At 50.8% G+C, this 21,766-nt stretch overlaps 1 protein-coding gene across 4 annotated transcripts in view; it reads left to right on the plus strand.

Annotated features, from left to right (window-relative positions):
* Positions 1 to 15,435, plus strand: part of LOC106592529 (protein Jade-3) — a 56,986-nt gene extending 41,551 nt beyond the window's left edge. For 3 of the 4 annotated variants that reach the window (XM_045687223.2, XM_045687222.2, XM_082956674.1), the window contains 5 exons: positions 7,180 to 7,347; positions 7,728 to 7,844; positions 8,869 to 9,465; positions 10,414 to 10,531; positions 11,503 to 15,435. In XM_045687223.2, coding sequence (XP_045543179.1) covers positions 7,180 to 7,347; positions 7,728 to 7,844; positions 8,869 to 9,465; positions 10,414 to 10,531; positions 11,503 to 12,512 — 2,010 coding nt within the window. In that variant the 3' untranslated portion in view covers positions 12,513 to 15,435. The remainder of the gene's footprint in view (positions 1 to 7,179; positions 7,348 to 7,727; positions 7,845 to 8,868; positions 9,466 to 10,413; positions 10,532 to 11,502) is intronic. The other variant, XM_082956673.1, reaches the window with a different exon arrangement.
* The last annotated feature ends 6,331 nt before the right edge of the window (positions 15,436 to 21,766 follow it).

Below are 21,766 nucleotides of genomic sequence, written 5' to 3' on the forward strand. Positions count from 1 at the left end.
TGTGGCTGTGGGGCGACACTAGTTCATTTAGCAGGTCCTGATGTGGCTGTGGGGCGACACTAGTTCATTTAGCAGGTCCTGATGTGGCTGTGGGGCGACACTAGTTCATTTAGCAGGTCCTGATGTGTCTCTGTGCTACACTAGTTCATATTAGCAGGTCCTGATGTGGCTGTGGGCTACACTAGTTCATTTAGCAGGTCCTGATGTGGCTGTGGGCTACACTAGTTCATTTAGCAGGTCCTGATGTGGCTGTGGGCTACACTAGTTCATTTAGCAGGTCCTGATGTGGCTGTGGGCTACACTAGTTCATTTAGCAGGTCCTGATGTGGCTGTGGGCTACACTAGTTCATTTAGCAGGTCCTGATGTGGCTGTGGACTACACTAGTTAATTTAGCAGGTCCTGATGTGGCTCTGGGGCGACACTAGTTCATTTAGCAGGTCCTGATGTGGCTGTGGGCTACACTAGTTCATTTAGTAGGTCCTGATGTGGCTGTGGGGCTACACTAGTTCATTTAGCAGGTCCTGATGTGGCTGTGGGCGACACTAGTTCATTTAGCAGGTCCTGATGTGGCTGTGGGCTACACTAGTTCATTTAGCAGGTCCTGATGTGGCTGTGGGGCTACACTAGTTCATTTAGCAGGTCCTGATGTGGCTGTGGGCTACACTAGTTCATTTAGCAGGTCCTGATGTGGCTGTGGGCTACACTAGTTCATTTAGCAGGTCCTGATGTGGCTGTGGGCTACACTAGTTCATTTAGCAGGTCCTGATGTGGCTCTGGGGCGACACTAGTTCATTTAGCAGGTCCTGATGTGGCTGTGAGCGACACTAGTTCATTTAGCAGGTCCTGATGTGGCTGTGGGCTACACTAGTTCATTTAGCAGGTCCTGATGTGGCTGTGGGCGACACTAGTTCATTTAGCAGGTCCTGATGTGGCTGTGGGCTACACTTGTTCATTTAGCAGGTCCTGATGTGGCTGTGGGGCTACACTAGTTCATTTAGCAGGTCCTGATGTGGCTGTGGACTACACTAGTTCATTTAGCAGGTCCTGATGTGGCTGTGGGGCGACACTAGTTCATTTAGCAGGTCCTGATGTGGCTGTGGGGCGACACTAGTTCATTTAGCAGGTCCTGATGTGGCTGTGGGGCGACACTAGTTCATTTAGCAGGTCCTGATGTGGCTGTGGGCTACACTAGTTCATTTAGCAGGTCCTGATGTGGCTGTGGGCTACACTAGTTCATTTAGCAGGTCCTGATGTGGCTGTGGGGCTACACTAGTTCATTTAGCAGGTCCTGATGTGGCTGTGGGCTACACTTGTTCATTTAGCAGGTCCTGATGTGGCTGTGGGCTACACTAGTTCATTTAGCAGGTCCTGATCTGGCTGTGGACTACACTTGTTCATTTAGCAGGTCCTGATGTGGCTGTGGGCTACACTAGTTCATTTAGCAGGTCCTGATGTGGCTGTGGGCGACACTAGTTCATTTAGCAGGTCCTGATGTGGCTGTGGGGCTACACTAGTTCATTTAGCAGGTCCTGATGTGGCTGTGGGCGACACTAGTTCATTTAGCAGGTCCTGATGTGGCTGTGGGCTACACTAGTTCATTTAGCAGGTCCTGATGTGGCTGTGGGGCGACACTAGTTCATTTAGCAGGTCCTGATGTGGCTGTGGGCTACACTAGTTCATTTAGCAGGTCCTGATGTGGCTGTGGGGCGACACTAGTTCATTTAGCAGGTCCTGATGTGGCTGTGGAGCTACACTAGTTCATTTAGCAGGTCCTGATGTGGCTGTGGGCTACACTAGTTCATTTAGCAGGTCCTGATGTGGCTGTGGGCTACACTAGTTCATTTAGCAGGTCCTGATGTGGCTGTGGGGCTACACTAGTTCATTTAGCAGGTCCTGATGTGGCTGTGGGGCTACACTAGTTCATTTAGCAGGTCCTGATGTGGCTGTGGGCTACACTAGTTCATTTAGCAGGTCCTGATGTGGCTGTGCCATATGGCTGTGGGCTACACTAGTTAATTTAGCAGGTCCTGATGTGGCTGTGGGCTACACTAGTTCATTTAGCAGGTCCTGATGTGGCTGTGGGCTACACTAGTTCATTTAGCAGGTCCTGATGTGGCTGTGGGGCGACACTAGTTCATTTAGCAGGTCCTGATGTGGCTGTGAGGCGACACTAGTTCATTTAGCAGGTCCTGATGTGGCTGTGGACTACACTAGTTCATTTAGCAGGTCCTGATGTGGCTGTGGGGCGACACTAGTTCATTTAGCAGGTCCTGATGTGGCTGTGGGGCGACACTAGTTCATTTAGCAGGTCCTGATGTGGCTGTGGGGCGACACTAGTTCATTTAGCAGGTCCTGATGTGGCTGTGGGCTACACTAGTTCATTTAGCAGGTCCTGATGTGGCTGTGGGCTACACTAGTTCATTTAGCAGGTCCTGATGTGGCTGTGGAGCTACACTAGTTCATTTAGCAGGTCCTGATGTGGCTGTGGGCTACACTAGTTCATTTAGCAGGTCCTGATGTGGCTGTGGGCTACACTAGTTCATTTAGCAGGTCCTGATGTGGCTGTGGGCTACACTAGTTCATTTAGCAGGTCCTGATGTGGCTGTGGACTACACTAGTTAATTTAGCAGGTCCTGATGTGGCTCTGGGGCGACACTAGTTCATTTAGCAGGTCCTGATGTGGCTGTGGACTACACTAGTTCATTTAGTAGGTCCTGATGTGGCTGTGGGGCTACACTAGTTCATTTAGCAGGTCCTGATGTGGCTGTGAGCGACACTAGTTCATTTAGCAGGTCCTGATGTGGCTGTGGGCTACACTAGTTCATTTAGCAGGTCCTGATGTGGCTGTGGGGCTACACTAGTTCATTTAGCAGGTCCTGATGTGGCTGTGGGCTACACTAGTTCATTTAGCAGGTCCTGATGTGGCTGTGGGCTACACTAGTTCATTTAGCAGGTCCTGATGTGGCTGTGGACTACACTAGTTAATTTAGCAGGTCCTGATGTGGCTCTGGGGCGACACTAGTTCATTTAGCAGGTCCTGATGTGGCTGTGAGCGACACTAGTTCATTTAGCAGGTCCTGATGTGGCTGTGGGCTACACTAGTTCATTTAGCAGGTCCTGATGTGGCTGTGGGCGACACTAGTTCATTTAGCAGGTCCTGATGTGGCTGTGGGCTACACTTGTTCATTTAGCAGGTCCTGATGTGGCTGTGGGGCTACACTAGTTCATTTAGCAGGTCCTGATGTGGCTGTGGACTACACTAGTTCATTTAGCAGGTCCTGATGTGGCTGTGGGGCGACACTAGTTCATTTAGCAGGTCCTGATGTGGCTGTGGGGCGACACTAGTTCATTTAGCAGGTCCTGATGTGGCTGTGGGGCGACACTAGTTCATTTAGCAGGTCCTGATGTGGCTGTGGGCTACACTAGTTCATTTAGCAGGTCCTGATGTGGCTGTGGGCTACACTAGTTCATTTAGCAGGTCCTGATGTGGCTGTGGGGCTACACTAGTTCATTTAGCAGGTCCTGATGTGGCTGTGGGCTACACTTGTTCATTTAGCAGGTCCTGATGTGGCTGTGGGCTACACTAGTTCATTTAGCAGGTCCTGATGTGGCTGTGGACTACACTTGTTCATTTAGCAGGTCCTGATGTGGCTGTGGGCTACACTAGTTCATTTAGCAGGTCCTGATGTGGCTGTGGGCGACACTAGTTCATTTAGCAGGTCCTGATGTGGCTGTGGGGCTACACTAGTTCATTTAGCAGGTCCTGATGTGGCTGTGGGCGACACTAGTTCATTTAGCAGGTCCTGATGTGGCTGTGGGCTACACTAGTTCATTTAGCAGGTCCTGATGTGGCTGTGGGGCGACACTAGTTCATTTAGCAGGTCCTGATGTGGCTGTGGGCTACACTAGTTCATTTAGCAGGTCCTGATGTGGCTGTGGGGCTACACTAGTTCATTTAGCAGGTCCTGATGTGGCTGTGGGCTACACTAGTTCATTTAGCAGGTCCTGATGTGGCTGTGGGCTACACTAGTTCATTTAGCAGGTCCTGATGTGGCTGTGGGCTACACTAGTTCATTTAGCAGGTCCTGATGTGGCTGTGGGCTACACTAGTTCATTTAGCAGGTCCTGATGTGGCTGTGGGCGACACTAGTTCATTTAGCAGGTCCTGATGTGGCTGTGGGCTACACTAGTTCATTTAGCAGGTCCTGATGTGGCTGTGGGGCTACACTAGTTCATTTAGCAGGTCCTGATGTGGCTGTGGGCTACACTAGTTCATTTAGCAGGTCCTGATGTGGCTGTGCCATATGGCTGTGGGCTACACTAGTTAATTTAGCAGGTCCTGATGTGGCTGTGGGCTACACTAGTTCATTTAGCAGGTCCTGATGTGGCTGTGGGCTACACTAGTTCATTTAGCAGGTCCTGATGTGGCTGTGGGGCGACACTAGTTCATTTAGCAGGTCCTGATGTGGCTGTGAGGCGACACTAGTTCATTTAGCAGGTCCTGATGTGGCTGTGGACTACACTAGTTCATTTAGCAGGTCCTGATGTGGCTGTGGGGCGACACTAGTTCATTTAGCAGGTCCTGATGTGGCTGTGGGGCGACACTAGTTCATTTAGCAGGTCCTGATGTGGCTGTGGGGCGACACTAGTTCATTTAGCAGGTCCTGATGTGGCTGTGGGCTACACTAGTTCATTTAGCAGGTCCTGATGTGGCTGTGGGCTACACTAGTTCATATTGCAGGTCCTGATGTGGCTGTGGGCTACACTAGTTCATTTAGCAGGTCCTGATGTGGCTGTGGGGCTACACTAGTTCATTTAGCAGGTCCTGATGTGGCTGTGGGCTACACTAGTTAATTTAGCAGGTCCTGATGTGGCTGTGGGCTACACTAGTTCATTTAGCAGGTCCTGATGTGGCTGTGGACTACACTAGTTAATTTAGCAGGTCCTGATGTGGCTCTGGGGCGACACTAGTTCATTTAGCAGGTCCTGATGTGGCTGTGGGCTACACTAGTTCATTTAGTAGGTCCTGATGTGGCTGTGGGGCTACACTAGTTCATTTAGCAGGTCCTGATGTGGCTGTGAGCGACACTAGTTCATTTAGCAGGTCCTGATGTGGCTGTGGGCTACACTAGTTCATTTAGCAGGTCCTGATGTGGCTGTGGGGCTACACTAGTTCATTTAGCAGGTCCTGATGTGGCTGTGGGCTACACTAGTTCATTTAGCAGGTCCTGATGTGGCTGTGGGCTACACTAGTTCATTTAGCAGGTCCTGATGTGGCTGTGGACTACACTAGTTAATTTAGCAGGTCCTGATCTGGCTCTGGGGCGACACTAGTTCATTTAGCAGGTCCTGATGTGGCTGTGAGCGACACTAGTTCATTTAGCAGGTCCTGATGTGGCTGTGGGCTACACTAGTTCATTTAGCAGGTCCTGATGTGGCTGTGGGCGACACTAGTTCATTTAGCAGGTCCTGATGTGGCTGTGGGCTACACTTGTTCATTTAGCAGGTCCTGATGTGGCTGTGGGGCTACACTAGTTCATTTAGCAGGTCCTGATGTGGCTGTGGGCTACACTAGTTCATTTAGCAGGTCCTGATGTGGCTGTGGGGCGACACTAGTTCATTTAGCAGGTCCTGATGTGGCTGTGGGGCGACACTAGTTCATTTAGCAGGTCCTGATGTGGCTGTGGGGCTACACTAGTTCATTTAGCAGGTCCTGATGTGGCTGTGGGCTACACTAGTTCATTTAGCAGGTCCTGATGTGGCTGTGGGCTACACTAGTTCATTTAGCAGGTCCTGATGTGGCTGTGGACTACACTAGTTCATTTAGCAGGTCCTGATGTGGCTCTGGGGCGACACTAGTTCATTTAGCAGGTCCTGATGTGGCTGTGGGCTACACTAGTTCATTTAGTAGGTCCTGATGTGGCTGTGGGGCTACACTAGTTCATTTAGCAGGTCCTGATGTGGCTGTGAGCGACACTAGTTCATTTAGCAGGTCCTGATGTGGCTGTGGGCTACACTAGTTCATTTAGCAGGTCCTGATGTGTCTTTGGGGCTACACTAGTTCATTTAGCAGGTCCTGATGTGGCTGTGGGCTACACTAGTTCATTTAGCAGGTCCTGATGTGGCTGTGGGCTACACTAGTTCATTTAGCAGGTCCTGATGTGGCTGTGGACTACACTAGTTAATTTAGCAGGTCCTGATGTGGCTCTGGGGCGACACTAGTTCATTTAGCAGGTCCTGATGTGGCTGTGAGCGACACTAGTTCATTTAGCAGGTCCTGATGTGGCTGTGGGCTACACTAGTTCATTTAGCAGGTCCTGATGTGGCTGTGGGCGACACTAGTTCATTTAGCAGGTCCTGATGTGGCTGTGGGCTACACTAGTTCATTTAGCAGGTCCTGATGTGGCTGTGGGCTACACTAGTTCATTTAGCAGGTCCTGATGTGGCTGTGGGCTACACTAGTTCATTTAGCAGGTCCTGATGTGGCTGTGGGCTACACTAGTTCATTTAGCAGGTCCTGATGTGGCTGTGGGCTACACTAGTTCATTTAGCAGGTCCTGATGTGGCTGTGGGCTACACTAGTTCATTTAGCAGGTCCTGATGTGGCTGTGGGGCGACACTAGTTCATTTAGCAGGTCCTGATGTGGCTGTGAGCGACACTAGTTCATTTAGCAGGTCCTGATGTGGCTGTGGGCTACACTAGTTCATTTAGCAGGTCCTGATGTGGCTGTGGGGCTACACTAGTTCATTTAGCTGGTCCTGATGTGGCTGTGGGCTACACTAGTTCATGTAGCAGGTCCTGATGTGGCTGTGGGGCTACACTAGTTCATTTAGCAGGTCCTGATGTGGCTGTGGGGCTACACTAGTTCATTTAGCAGGTCCTGATGTGGCGTTGGGCTACACTAGGTCATTTAGCAGGTCCTGATGTGGCTGTGGGCTACACTAGTTCATTTAGCAGGTCCTGATGTGGCTGTGGGCTACACTAGTTCATTTAGCAGGTCCTGATGTGGCTGTGGGGCTACACTAGTTCATTTAGCAGGTCCTGATGTGGCTGTGCGCTACACTAGTTCATTTAGCAGGTTCATTTAGTCTTAACTCTCTCTCTCTCTCTCTCTCTCTCTCTCTCTCGCTCTCTCTCTCTCTCTTTCTCTCTCTTTCTCTCTCTTTCTCCTGCCCAGGCGTGTTACGGTATAGTGAAGGTACCAGATGGTAACTGGCTGTGCAGGACGTGTGTCCTGGGCATCGACCCCCAGTGTCAGTTATGTCCCATCAAGGGAGGGGCGATGAAGGCTACGAGGGCGGGCACCAAGTGGGCACACGTTAGCTGTGCCCTGTGGATCCCTGAGGTAATGGATGACTTCTGAATGACAGCCTATTCCCTTTATAAACTCAGCGAAACAAGAAACGTCCTCTCACTTTCAACTGCTTTTTATTTTCAGCAAACTTAACATGTGTAAATATTTGTATGAACATAACAAGATTCAACAACTGAGACATAAACTGAACAAGTTTCACAAACATGTGACTAACAGAAATGGAATAATGTGTCCCTGAACAAGGGGGGGGGGTCAAAATCAAAAGTCAAAATGTATGAAATTGTATGAAATGTATGCATTCACTACTGTAAGTCGCTCTGGATAAGAGTGTCTGCTAAATGACTAAAATGTAAATGTAATGTAAATCTGACCAATAGCGTGCTAACAGTGTGTTCTTCATGTATTTCTAGGTGAGCATAGCGTGCCCAGAGAGGATGGAGCCCATCACCAAGGTGTCTCACATCCCCCACTCACGCTGGTCTCTCATCTGCAGCCTCTGTAAACTGAAGACTGGTGCCTGTATACAGGTGAGTAATACTATCTACCTGGAGGTAGGGCCTGCTACTGTCTACCTGGAGGTAGGGCCTGCTACTGTCTACCTGGAGGTAGGGCCTGCTACTGTCTACCTGGAGGTAGGTCCTGCTGTCTGCCTGGAGGTAGGGCCTGCTGTCTACCTGGAGGTAGCTAGTAAAATGTTTGTATTAGTTGTGTATCAGGATCAGTCAATGAACTCTCCTTATCCTCCTCCATCTCCCAGAGTTCAACTCTCCTTATCCTCTTCCATCGCCCAGAGTTCAACTCTCCTTATCCTCCTCCATCCCCCAGAGTTCAACTCTCCTTATCCTCCTCCATCCCCCAGAGTTCAACTCTCCTTATCCTCCTCCATCCCCCAGAGTTCAACTCTCCTTATCCTCCTCCATCCCCCAGAGTTCAACTCTCCTTATCCTCCTCCATCCCCCAGAGTTCAACTCTCCTTATCCTCCTCCATCCCCCAGAGTTCAACTCTCCTTATCCTCCTCCATCCCCCAGAGTTCAACTCTCCTTATCCTCCTCCATCCCCCAGAGTTCAACTCTCCTTATCCTCCTCCATCCCCCAGAGTTCAACTCTCCTTATCCTCCTCCATCCCCCAGAGTTCAACTCTCCTTATCCCCCAGAGTTCAACTCTCCTTATCCTCCTCCATCCCCCAGAGTTCAACTCTCCTTATCCTCCTCCATCCCCCAGAGTTCAACTCTCCTTATCCTCCTCCATCCCCCAGAGTTCAACTCTCCTTATCCTCCTCCATCCCCCAGAGTTCAACTCTCCTTATCCTCTTCCATCCCCCAGAGTTCAACTCTCCTTATCCTCTTCCATCCCCCAGATTTGAACTCTCCTTATCCTCCTCTATCCCCCAGAGTTCAACTCTCCTTATCCTCCTCCATCCCCCAGAGGGCTGAGTGAAGAACTGCGCCGTCCCGTTCCATGTGACGTGTGTCTTGGAGTTGTAATTTGTATTATTCTGATTTAGTTAATGATGTGTATATTCTGTTGTGTTGGGTCTCGTCCCTCTCAGTGCTCAGTGAAGAACTGCACCGTCCCGTTCCATGTGACGTGTGCCTTCGAGTACAGCCTGGAGATGAAGACCATCCTGGATGAAGGAGACGAGGTGAAGTTCAGGTCCTACTGCCTGAAGCACAGCAAGCCCAAGAACCAGGCCTCCTCCGACCCACCAGCCCCCGGCCTCAGCCCCTGTCAACCAGCCCACAACAAGCAGCCCAAGGCAGGGGAGCCAGGCTCCGGTCTCAGCCCCTCTGAGCCAGCCCACAACAAGCCGCCCAAGGCAGGGGAGCCAGGCTCCGGTCTCAGTCCGGCCCGGCCCAAACCTCCCGTAGACCCAGAGAGGGGTGGCCTAAGGGCCCAGAGGTTACTAGAGCTGGAGGAGGAGTTTTCTACTCTGATTCACCCGGAGGAGCTGGCCCTGAACCTGGGTCTCCCTCCCACCTTGCTGGACTTCATCTACCAGTACTGGAAACTGAAGAGGAAGAGCAACTTCAACCGTCCTCTGCTGCCCCCTGGTGAGGAGGAGGATAACTTGCTGCTGTTGCCTCATGAAGACAGCATCCACACACGAATGAGGATGTTCATGCATCTCCGACAGGACTTAGAGAGGGTTAGTATTAATTATTAGTTAGATTATAGTAGTTAGATCATTTAAAATAGATATATTAGAAGACAGCGGCTACGTACGAATGAGGATGTTCATGCACCTCCGACAGGACTTAGTGACTGGTTGATTTATATTATATCAGGGCTCGTCAACCCTGTTCCTGGAGAGATACCCCTCCTGGAGGTTTTAACTCCAACCCTGTTCCTGGAGAGATACCCCTCCTGGAGGTTTTAACTCCAACCCTGTTCCTGGAGAGATACCCTCCTAGAGGTTTTAACTCTGACCCTGGAGGGTATCTCTCCAGGAACAGGGTTGGAGTTAAAACCTCCAGGAGGGTATCTCTCCAGGAACAGGGTTGGCGTTAAAACCTACAAGAGGGTATCTCTCCAGGAACAGGGTTGGAGTTAAAACCTACAGGAGGGTACAGGGTTGGAGTTAAAACCTACAAGAGGGTCTCTCTCCAGGAACAGGGTTTGAGTTAAAACCTCCAGGAGGGTATCTCTCCAGGAACAGGGTTGGAGTTAAAACCTCCAGGAGGGGTATCTCTCCAGGAACAGGGTTGGAGTTAAAACCTACAGGAGGGGTATCTCTCCAGGAACTGGGTTGGAGTTAAAACCTACAGGAGGGGTATCCCTCCAGGAACAGGGTCAGAGAGACTTGATGTAATGTAATCAAGCTCATCCATATTTGTTCTAGGTTAGCTCCAGGTACACATTTTCTGTGCCAGTTATAGTATCATACTATTATATCCTGGTTACTGAGGAACCTTCCAGGTATTTCAATGTCTATCTCAAAATGGGGCGGACAAACTACGGCTCTCCGTTGAATTTCAAAATCCCGATCAGACCCCTGAGCCAAAAAGTTTACCCACCTCTGATATAGAACATAGCCTTCTCTACCATGTTGGGTCAATGTCTGCTCTCTTGACGGGCCGTGTTGTGTCCCCTACAGGTGAGGAACCTGTGTTACATGGTGAGTCGGAGGGAGAAGCTAAAACTGTCTCAGAGCAAAGCCCAGGAACAGATCTTCAACCTCCACGTCAAACTGCTCAATCAGGAAATCTCCGCTGGTAAGATACTGGTTGTGTGTCTGTGTGTCCTCTATCCAGAAGAGGAACAGACTAACATTCTATCCTAGGGTGGAGTTGGGACTCCAGGTTAACGTTCTATCCTAGGGTGGAGTTGGGACTCCAGGTTAACGTTCTATCCTAGGGTGGAGTTGGGACTCCAGGTTAACGTTCTATCCTAGGGTGGAGTTGGGACTCTGGGTTAACGTTCTATCCTAGGGTGGAGTTGGGACTCCAGGTTAACGTTCTATCCTAGGGTGGAGTTGGGACTCCGGGTTAACGTTCTATCCTAGGGTGGAGTTGGGACTCCGGGTTAACGTTCTATCCTAGGGGGGAGTTGGGACTCCGGGTTAACGTTCTATCCTAGGGCGGAGTTGGGACTCTAGGTTAACGTTCTATCCTAGGGTGGAGTTGGGACTCTGGGTTAACGTTCTATCCTAGGGTGGAGTTGGGACTCTGGGTTTAACGTTCTATCCTAGGGTGGAGTTGGCACTCCGGGTTAACGTTCTATCCTAGGGTGGAGTTGGGACTCCGGGTTAACGTTCTATCCTAGGGTGGAGTTGGGACTCCGGGTTAACATTCTATCCTAGGGTGGAGTTGGGACTCCGGGTTAACGTTCTATCCTAGGGCGGAGTTGGGACTCTAGGTTAACGTTCTATCCTAGGGTGGAGTTGGGCCCGGACGCTCCGGGGGGGGGACCCAGGTTAACGTTCTATCCTAGGGTGGAGTTGGGACTCCAGGTTAATGTTCTATCCTAGGGTGGAGTTGGGTTAACGTTCTATCCTAAGGTGGAGTTGGGACTCCAGGTTAACGTTCTATCCTAAGGTGGAGTTGGGACTCCGGGTTAACGTTCTATCCTAGGGTGGAGTTGGGACTCCAGGTTAACGTTCTATCCCAGGGCGGAGTTGGGACTCCAGGTTAACGTTCTATCCTAGGGTGGAGTTGGGACTCATGGTGTTTGTCTCTCTCTCCAGGTCTGCCGGTGGACAGCATGTTGTTCCGGCCTCCTCCCAGAATCACCCTGAAGCTGAAGATGCCCAAAGTGTCGCTGGGTAACGGGAAGACCGGCTTCAAGTCAGGAAACGGCCCCCTGTGTCCAGATAACAGCGGGAATGTTCACGAACGTAGTGGTGGAGGGAAGGGGCTGGGGAAGGAAGGAGGGGGGCTGGGGAATGAAGGAGGGGGGCTGGGGAAGGGTAAAGGAGGAGGTAAGCCTCAGCTCCATGGGCGAGGCAAGAGAGAGGAGCTCTCCAATGGCATTCTACTGTCAACCTCTACCTCAGGTCAGTCATGTAGAGAAGGTAGTACCACCATTGGACCAGCACTGACCAACAGCATGTCCAGAGCCTCAGCCCTGCCTATCAAATCTACTGGCAAGCCCCTGACTGGCAAAACCTTACCGGGTAAACCTCTGGCGCTCCCAGTCCACTCCTCCTCCAATGGAAATGTTAAACTGGACCCAGACAGAGTTGGGCACGTCCCCAAATCCAACGGTGTGACGGAGAAGATGGTGGTCGTGACCCAGAAGGACACCGCTTGTCAGACCCCCAGTGAACAGGAAGCTGGTGAGGGGTCAGGGGGCAAGGGAAGCCAGTCAACCAGCTTCAGGAGGTCAACCATGGAGCACTTCAACCGGTCGTTCAAGGAGGCGACGGTCAGCTTGGTGCGGACCACGGAGGACCTGCGGGGGGACAAGGTGTCCCAGGGGGGTAAAGGCACCAGATCAGCCAAGGACCGAACCTGGGCCAAACCACTTCCTGGAGTCCCCCAGGGACTCGGTGGTACCAGACCACCACCCTACCAGGAGACGGACGGATACTGCCCTGACCTGGAACTCAGTGACTCGGAGCCAGAGGCTAAAGGTCAGAAGTGGAGGCAGGGTAGGGGTGACTCGGGGGGCCAGGCAGGAGGAGACTACAGCAGGGGGAACAGCAGAGGGAAACAGGGCCTGGGGGGGTCCAGTAAGACCTCAGCACAGAGGTGACATCCCTGACCCCTCACCTACTGTAGACACTGGCCCCAGCTCTGTCACTCCCTCTCTGACCACTGGAGCCCAGACCAGACCAGCCATAGAGCAGCAGGGGCCAATGGCAGCCATCTATTGGTCAACTGGGACCAGGGCCCCCTACACTGGCAGGGGCATCCATCTATTGGTCAACTGGGACCAGGGCCCCCTACACTGGCTGGGGCATCCATCTATTGGTCAACTGGGACCAGGGCCCCCTACACTGGCTGGGGCATCTATCTATTGGTCAACTGGGACCAGGGCCCCCTACACTGGCTGGGGCATCCATCTATTGGTCAACTGGGACCAGGGCCCCCTACACTGGCTGGGGCATCTATCTATTGGTCAATTGGGACCAGGGCCCCCTACACTGGCTGGGGCATCCATCTATTGGTCAACTTGGACCAGGGCCCCCTACACTGGCTGGGGCATCTATCTATTGGTCCGCTGAGACGCATACAGACAGGAGCAAAGGACTGATGCATGGCGGGCGTCCTAGCCCAGATCATCACCTCAATGGGACTCCGACATGGACCTTCTATCTCTCGCTCTCCGACATGGACCCTCTATCAATCTCTCACCGACATGGGGACCCTCTATCTCTCTCTCCCCCGACATGGACCCTCTATCTCTCTCTCTCCGACATGGACCTTCTATCTCTCTCTCTCCGACATGGGGACCCTCTATCTCTCTCTCCCCCAACATGGACCCTCTATCTCTCTCTCTCCGACATGGACCTTCTATCTCTCTCTCTCCGACATGGACCTTCTATCTCTCGCTCTCCGACATGGACCCTCTATCAATCTCTCCCCGACATGGGGACCCTCTATCTCTCTCTCCCCCGACATGGACCCTCTATCTCTCTCTCTCCGACATGGACCTTCTATCTCTCTCTCTCCGACATGGACCTTCTATCTCTCTCTCTCCGACATGGACCCTCTATCTCTCTCTCCCCCAACATGGACCCTCTATCTCTCTCTCCCCGACATGGGGACCCTCTATCAATCTCTCCCCGACATGGGGACCCTCTATCTCTCTCTCCCCCGACATGGACCCTCTATCTCTCTCTCTCCGACATGGGGACCCTCTATCTCTCTCTCCCCCGACATGGACCCTCTATCTCTCTCTCTCCGACATGGACCCTCTATCAATCTCTCCCCGACATGGGGACCCTCTATCTCTCTCTCCCCCGACATGGACCTTCTATCTCTCGCTCCCCGACATGGACCCTCTATCAATCTCTCCCCGACATGGGGACCCTCTATCTCTCTCTCCCCCGACATGGACCCTCTATCTCTCTCTCTCCGACATAGACCTTCTATCTCTCTCTCTCCGACATGGGGACCCTCTATCTCTCTCTCCCCCAACATGGACCCTCTATCTCTCTCTCCCCGACATGGACCTTCTATCTCTCTCTCTCCGACATGGGGACCCTCTATCTCTCTCTCCCCCAACATGGACCCTCTATCTCTCTCTCCCCCGATATGGGGACCCTCTATCTCTCTCTCCCTGACATGGACCTTCTATCTCTCTCTCTCCCTGACATGGACCCTCTCTCTCTCTCTCCCCGACATGGACCCTCTGTTATGGACCCTCTATCTCTCTCTCCCCGACATGGACCCTCTGTTATGGACCCTCTCTCTCTCTCTCCCCGACATGGACCCTCTATCTCTCTCTCCCTGACATGGACCCTCTATCTCTCTCCCCGACATGGACCCTCTGTTATTGACCCTCTGTTATGGACCCTCTATCTCTCTCTCCCCGACATGGACCCTCTGTTATGGACCCTCTATCTCTCTCTCCCCGACATGGACCCTCTGTTATGGACCCTCTATCTCTCTCTCCCTGACATGGACCCTCTATCTCTCTCCCCGACATGGACCCTCTGTTATGGACCCTCTATCTCTCTCCCCGACATGGACCCTCCGTTATGGACCCTCTATCTCTCTCTCCCCGACATGGACCCTCTGTTATGGACCCTCTCTCTCTCTCTCCCCGACATGGACCCTCTATCTCTCTCTCTCCCTGACATGGGGACCCTCTATCTCTCTCTCCCCGACATGGGGACCCTCTATCTCTCTCTCTCCCTGACATGGACCCTCTATCTCTCTCCCCGACATGGACCCTCCGTTATGGACCCTCTATCTCTCTCTCCCCGACATGGACCCTCTGTTATGGACCCTCTCTCTCTCTCTCCCCGACATGGACCCTCTATCTCTCTCTCTCCCCGACATGGGGACCCTCTATCTCTCGCTCCCTGACAGGGACCCTCTATCTCTCGCTCCCTGACAGGGACCCTCTATCTCTCTCTCCCCGACATGGGGACCCTCTATCTCTCTCTCCCCGACATGGGGACCCTCTATCTCTCTCTCCCCGACATGGGGACCCTCTATCTCTCTCTCCCCGACATGGGGACCCTCTATCTCTCGCTCCCCGACATGGGGACCCTCTATCTCTCGCTCCCTGACATGGACCCTCTATCTCTCTCTCCCTGACATGGACCCTCTATCTCTCGCTCCCTGACATGGACCCTCTATCTCTCTCTCCCTGACATGGACCCTCTATCTCTCTCTCCGTGCACGCTGTAAGCAGAGCAGTGTTGTACTGTCTTCTGAGATTAAACGACTTGTCTGTTTTTATTTCTGTCTTCTTTGTTCTGCTTAGAAATGTTTTTCTGTATCTGTTAGGGGTTTAACAGTATACATATTCATACTGAACCTTGGTTCGGTCGGCACTGTGAGCCTGAAAGAATACACAAACAAATCTAACCACTAGACCTATAGGCTAAACCCGCACTGTGTTGTATGCCTCCTGAGTAAATCTGAGTTTACCTGTTTTTCAGGCTGATCTGATAAAACAACTATAGCCTATACACATGTTGTAATAAAAGGTTACATTTTAATTGGCCGCATTTCAAACTGTCCTTTTGTGAGGCGTAGCCAGGAACTTGTTCTGTAAAATGGTGAGTGGTGAGGTCGATAAACCAGGAGGATTTCCTGTCGTCGTTTAAATCTCCAGTTTGAGATAATTTTAGGTTCCCAGTAGATTACAGCGGTGATGGACAGAGAGTCTCCACGTTCATCTAGAATAGATTACAGCGGTGATGGACAGAGAGTATGTCTCCACCCTCATCTAGAATAGATTACAGCGGTGATGGACAGAGAGTATGTCTCCACGCTCATCTAGAATAGATTACAGCGGTGATGGACAGAGAGTCTCCACGCTCATCTAGAATAGATTACAGCGGTGATGGACAGAGAGTCTCCACGCTCATCTAGAATAGATTACAGCGGTGATGGACAGAGAGTCTCCACGCTCATCTAGAATAGATTACAGCGGTGATGGACAGAGATTATGTCTCCACGTTCATCTAGAATAGATTACAGCGGTGATGGACAGAGAGTATGTCTCCACCCTCATCTAGAATAGATTACAGCGGTGATGGACAGAGAGTCTCCACGCTCATCTAGAATAGATTACAGCGGTGATGGACAGAGAGTCTCCACCCTCATCTAGAATAGATTACAGCGGTGATGGACAGAGAGTATGTCTCCACGCTCATCTAGAATAGATTACAGCGGTGGTGGACAGAGAGTATGTCTCCACCCTCATCTAGAATAGATTACAGCGGTGATGGACAGAGAGTATGTCTCCACCCTCATCTAGAATAGATTACAGCGGTGATGGACAGAGATTATGTCTCCACCCTCATCTAGAATAGATTACAGTGGTGATGGACAGAGAGTCTCCACGCTCGTCTAGAATAGATTACAGCGGTGATGGACAGAGAGTCTCCACGTTCATCTAGAATAGATTACAGCGGTGATGGACAGAGAGTCTCCACGTTCATCTAGAATAGATTACAGTGGTGATGGACAGAGAGTCTCCACGTTCATCTAGAATAGATTACAGCGGTGATGGACAGAGAGTCTCCACGTTCATCTAGAATAGATTATGCTTTTGCCAACACCTCAGACATGTTGACACATTTCCACCAGCGTCACCTCAGTATTCCATGGGAGTAAGAAACGCAAGTAAATAACACAGCGTAACCCTTCTCAGCTGATTCTGACCAGGACAAAATAATTAAGAGCGATATGTATTTTTATAGACGCAAATATGCGGCCATTCTCAGTGGTTAGGGGGTCAGTATATAGGGGGATATGGGGTCAGTGGATAGGGGGATGGGGGTCAGTGGTTAGGGGGTCAGTGGTTAGGGGGTCAGGGGGATAGGGGGTCAGTGGTTAGCGGTCAGTGTTTAGGGGGATATGGGGTCAGTGGATAGGGGGTCAGTGGTTAGGGGGATAGGGGGTCAGCGGTTAGGGGGTCAGTGGTTAGGGGATAGGGGGTCAGTAGATAGGGGGTCAGTGGATAGGGGGATAGGGGGTCAGTAGATAGGGGGTCAGTGGATAGGGGGTTAGGGGGACAGGGGTTCAGTGGATAGGGGGTCAGTGGTTAGGGGGTCAGTGTTCAGTGGATAGGGGGTCAGTGGTTAGGGGGTCGGGAGGTCAGTGGTTAGGGGGTCAGTGGTTAGGGGGTCAGGAGTCAGTGGTTAGGGGGTCAGTAGTTAGGGGGATAGGGGGTCAGTGGTTAGGGGGTCAGGGGGTCATTGTTATGGGCTCAGGAAGTCAGTGGTTAGGGGTCAGTGGATAGGGGGTCAGTGGTTAGGGGGTCAGTGGTTAGGGGGTCAGTGGTTAGGGGGTCAGCAGTTAGGGGGTCAGTAGTTAGGGGGTCAGGAGGTCAGTGGTTAGGGGTCAGTGGTTAGGGGGTCAGTGGTTAGGGGGTCAGTAGTTAGGGGGTCAGTGGTTAGGGGGTCAGTGGTTAGGGGGTCAGTAGTTAGGGGGTCAGGAGGTCAGTGGTTAGGGGGTCAGTGGTTAGGGGGATAGGGGGTCAGTGGTTAGGAGGTCAGGGGGTCAGTAGTTAGGGGGTCAGGAGGTCAGTGGTTAGGGGGTCAGTGGTTAGGTGGTCAGTGGTTAGGGGGATAGGGGGTCAGTGGTTAGGGGGTCAGTGGTTAGGAGGTCAGGGGGTCAGTGGTTAGGGGGTCAGGAGGTCAGTGGTTAGGGGGTCAGTGGTTAGGGGGATAGGGGGTCAGTGGTTAGGGGGTCAGGGGGTCATTGTTATGGGCTCAGGAAGTCAGTGGTTAGGGGGTCAGTGGTTAGGGGGTCAGTAGTTAGGGGGTCAGTAGTTAGGGGGTCAGTAGTTAGGGGGTCAGCAGTTAGGGGGTCAGGAGGTTAGGGGTCAGTGGTTAGGGGGTCAGCAGTTAGGGGGTCAGTGGTTAGGGGGTCAGCAGTTAGGGGGTCAGTAGTTAGGGGGTCAGGAGGTCAGTGGTTAGGGGTCAGTGGTTAGGGGGTCAGCAGTTAGGGGGTCAGTTGTTAGGGGGTCAGGAGGTCAGTGGTTAGGGGTCAGTGGTTAGGGGGTCAGCAGTTAGGGGGTCAGTGGTTAGGGGGTCAGTAGTTAGGGGGTCAGGGGGTCAGTGGTTAGGGGGTCAGTGGTTAGGGGGATAGGGGGTCAGCGGTTAGGGGGTCAGGAGGTCAGTGGTTAGGGGGTCAGTGGTTAGGGGGTCAGGAGGTCAGTGGTTAGGGGGTCAGTGGTTAGGAGGTCAGGGGGTCAGTGGTTAGGGGGTCAAGAGGTCAGTGGTTAGGGGGTCAGTGGTTAGGTGGTCAGGGGGTCAGTGGTTAGGGGGTCAAGAGGTCAGTGGTTAGGGGGTCAGTGGTTAGGTGGTCAGGGGGTCAGTGGTTAGGGGGTCAGTGGTTAGGGGGTCAGTGGTTAGGTGGTCAGGGGGTCAGTGGTTAGGGGGTCAAGAGGTCAGTGGTTAGGGGGTCAGTGGTTAGGTGGTCAGTGGTTAGGGGGTCAGGAGGTCAGTGGTTAGGGGGTCAGTGGTTAGGTGGTCAGGGGGTCAGTGGTTAGGGGGTCAAGAGGTCAGTGGTTAGGGGGTCAGTGGTTAGGTGGTCAGTGGTTAGGGGATAGGGGGTCAGTGGTTAGGGGGTCAGTGGATAGGGGGATAGGAGGTTAGGGGTGAAAGTGTTCTCGCCACATTAGGCTCTTCACTCTCTCACCCGTTTCAGCATACAGCCTACCTACCGATCTACGGTATATAAGCAAGTTCAAGATGAAGTTGACAATGAATTGGCCAATCCACCCTGTGTTAGACTTCCTACAGATGGATGGACCTACAGGGCTACAGAGAGGTACTTCACAGTGACAGCCAATCACATTACCCCAGACAGGGATCCACCCTGTGTTAGACTTCCTACAGATGGATGGACCTCCAGGGCTACAGAGAGGTACTGAACAGTGACAGCCAATCACATTACCCCAGACAGGGAAAGGAGAATTACAGTGCCATAGACACACCCTCTTTGAGTCACACAAGGGCATTGGCCTTTCCCATGTCTGAGCCACGTTTCCATAAGAAAACATTAGCATTGGTCTTTCCCATGTCTGAGCCACGTTTCCATAAGAAAACATTAGCATTGGCCTTTCCCATGTCTGAGCCACGTTTCCATAAGAAAACATTAGCATTGGTCTTTTCCATGTCTGAGCCACGTTTCCATAACAAAACATTAGCATTGGTCTTTCCCATGTCTGAGCCACGTTTCCATAAGAAAACATTAGCATTGGCCTTTCCCATGTCTGAGCCACGTTTCCATAAGAAAACATTAGCATTGGTCTTTTCCATGTCTGAGCCACGTTTCCATAACAAAACATTAGCATTGGCCTTTTCCATGTCTGAGCCACGTTTCCATAACAAAACGTTAGCATTGGCCTTTTCCATGTCTGAGCCACGTTTCCATAACAAAACATTAGCATTGGCCTTTTCCATGTCTGAGCCACGTGGTGTTTTATTTCAGAAGATCCCTGATGGTCTCATCAGGCCTGTTATGACAGATATGGAATCAGGAGTACCAATGCGTCTTTTATTTAATTAACGGAAGTTAACTGCCGTAGACAAACTGTTCATTTACCCCTTATACCAAAACCGAATTGTGACCCCCCCAAAACTGCAATCCATACCTTTCCACTCGTTGCTGTACACGTCTTCATCATAACCCGTGAATCTACTCGTCTTCATCATAACCAGTGAATCTAGTAGTCTTCATCATAACCAGTGAATCTAGTAGTCTTCATCATAACCAGTGAATCTCGTAGTCTTCGTCATAACCGGTGAATCTCGTAGTCTTCATCATAACCAGTGAATCTCGTAGTCTTCATCATAACCAGTGAATCAACACGTCTTCATCATAACCAGTGAATCTCGTAGTCTTCATCATAACCGGTGAATCTCGTAGTCTTCATCATAACCAGTGAATCTCGTAGTCTTCATCATAACCGGTGAATCTACACACCTGGGCTCAGGTGTGTCCCAGGATAAATGCACCTCTTCCCCATTCATTGAGGAGACTCTCTCCATGCAGACACTGATAGAGTTTGGTTGTGGCCATTTTGTTTGTTTGCTTTGGCACCTTTCAACACCCCTCATCATCACATTTATGCACGCAAACACTCACTCACACTACTGACTACACACACCATTGTTAATTGTACTTACGTTACTTCAGTTAATAAATATATTTTGTTATTCCTTATGTCCACGTTGTCTCCCTTTTTATTCTGAACTTCGAGCCGATTCATGACAGAACTAACCTAAAGAAGAGGATGGAACTGCAGCGCGATGAAATAAAACTTGTTTTCTGAAAGAAAATAATATCAGAGACCTGAACATCATTATCTGCTAAGATATATTTACACAATATTATTGACAACAGTGAACTATTTCTTCCTGTCTGTTGAGCTGCTCTCTCCACTTCCTGTCTGTTGAGCTGCTCTCTCCACTTCCTGTCTGTTGAGCTGCTCTCTCTACTTCCTGTCTGTTGTGCTGCTCTCTCCACTTCCTGTCTGTTGAGCTGCTCTCTCCTCTTCCTGTCTGTTGAGCTGCTCTCTCCACTTCCTGTCTGTTGAGCTGCTCTCTCCACTTCCTGTCTGTTGAGCTGCTCTCTCCACTTCCTGTCTGTTGAGCTGCTCTCTCCTCTTCCTGTCTGTTGAGATGCTCTCTCCTCTTCCTGTCTGTTGAGCTGCTCTCTCCACTTCCTGTCTGTTGAGCTGCTCTCTCCACTTCCTGTCTGTTGAGCTGCTCTCTTCACTTCCTGTTGGTTGAGCTGCTCTCTCCACTTCCTGTCGGTTTAGCTGCTCTCTCCACTTCCTGTCAGTTTAGCTGCTCTCTCCACTTCCTGTCTGTTGAGCTGCTCTCTTCACTTCCTGTCGGTTGAGCTGCTCTCTCCACTTCCTGTCTGTTGAGCTGCTGTCTTCCTGACCTGCACGGATATATTGACGTATCTGTTTACATGGACTTTTGTAATCATTAGTCCTCTCTTTAGGCAATGTCTGTATTTTCATATCTCAGGCAGTGACCACATGTTTTAAAATGCTCCTTTGACCTAAGCAATAATGATCAAATCAAATCAAATTTATTTTTATATAGCCCTTCGTACATCAGCTGATATTCTCAAAGTGCTGTACAGAAACCCAGCCTAAAACCCCAAACAGCAAGCAAAGCATGTGAAAGAAGCACGATATGAAGCACGAAGCATGATATGACTAATGTTTTCACTAAAACCTCTGTAGGTGTCTTAGACCACTATAAGGGCTGTCTGAAGAGAGAGTGGACCAAAACGCAGCGGAGTTAGTGTTCATCATATTTAATTATAAAATGGAACACTATACAAATACAAAATAAGAAACTGACAGCCAACAGTCCTGTCAGGTGAAACACTGAACAGAAACAATTACCCACAAAACCCCAACGGAAAAACATGCACTTATGTGTGACTCCCAATCAACCACAACGAACTTCAGCTGTGCCTGATTGGGAGCCACACACGGCCCAAAACAAAGAAATACAAAAACATAGAAAAAGAACATAGAACGCCCACCCAATGTAACACCCTGGCCTAACCAAAATAAAGAACAAAAAACCCCTCTCTATGGCCAGGGCGTTACAACCACAACAAGCACTTCACACAGCACTGGTTTAAAGTAGCATATACAGAATGGGCACTCCAATGGTTAGCACACTTTGAGGTTAAAAAAAAACACCTACCATGTTTTTCCATTAGATGTAGTGCACTATATAGGGAACAGGGCCCTGGTCTAATGTAGTGCACTATATAGGGAATAAGGTTCCGGTCTAAAGTAGGGCACTATTAAGGGAATAGGGCCCTGGTAAAAAGTAGGGC

The sequence above is a fragment of the Salmo salar genome, chromosome 10 (genome assembly GCF_965601325.2).
Source record: "Salmo salar chromosome 10, fSalSal1, whole genome shotgun sequence".
Classification (NCBI taxonomy): domain Eukaryota; kingdom Metazoa; phylum Chordata; class Actinopteri; order Salmoniformes; family Salmonidae; genus Salmo; species Salmo salar.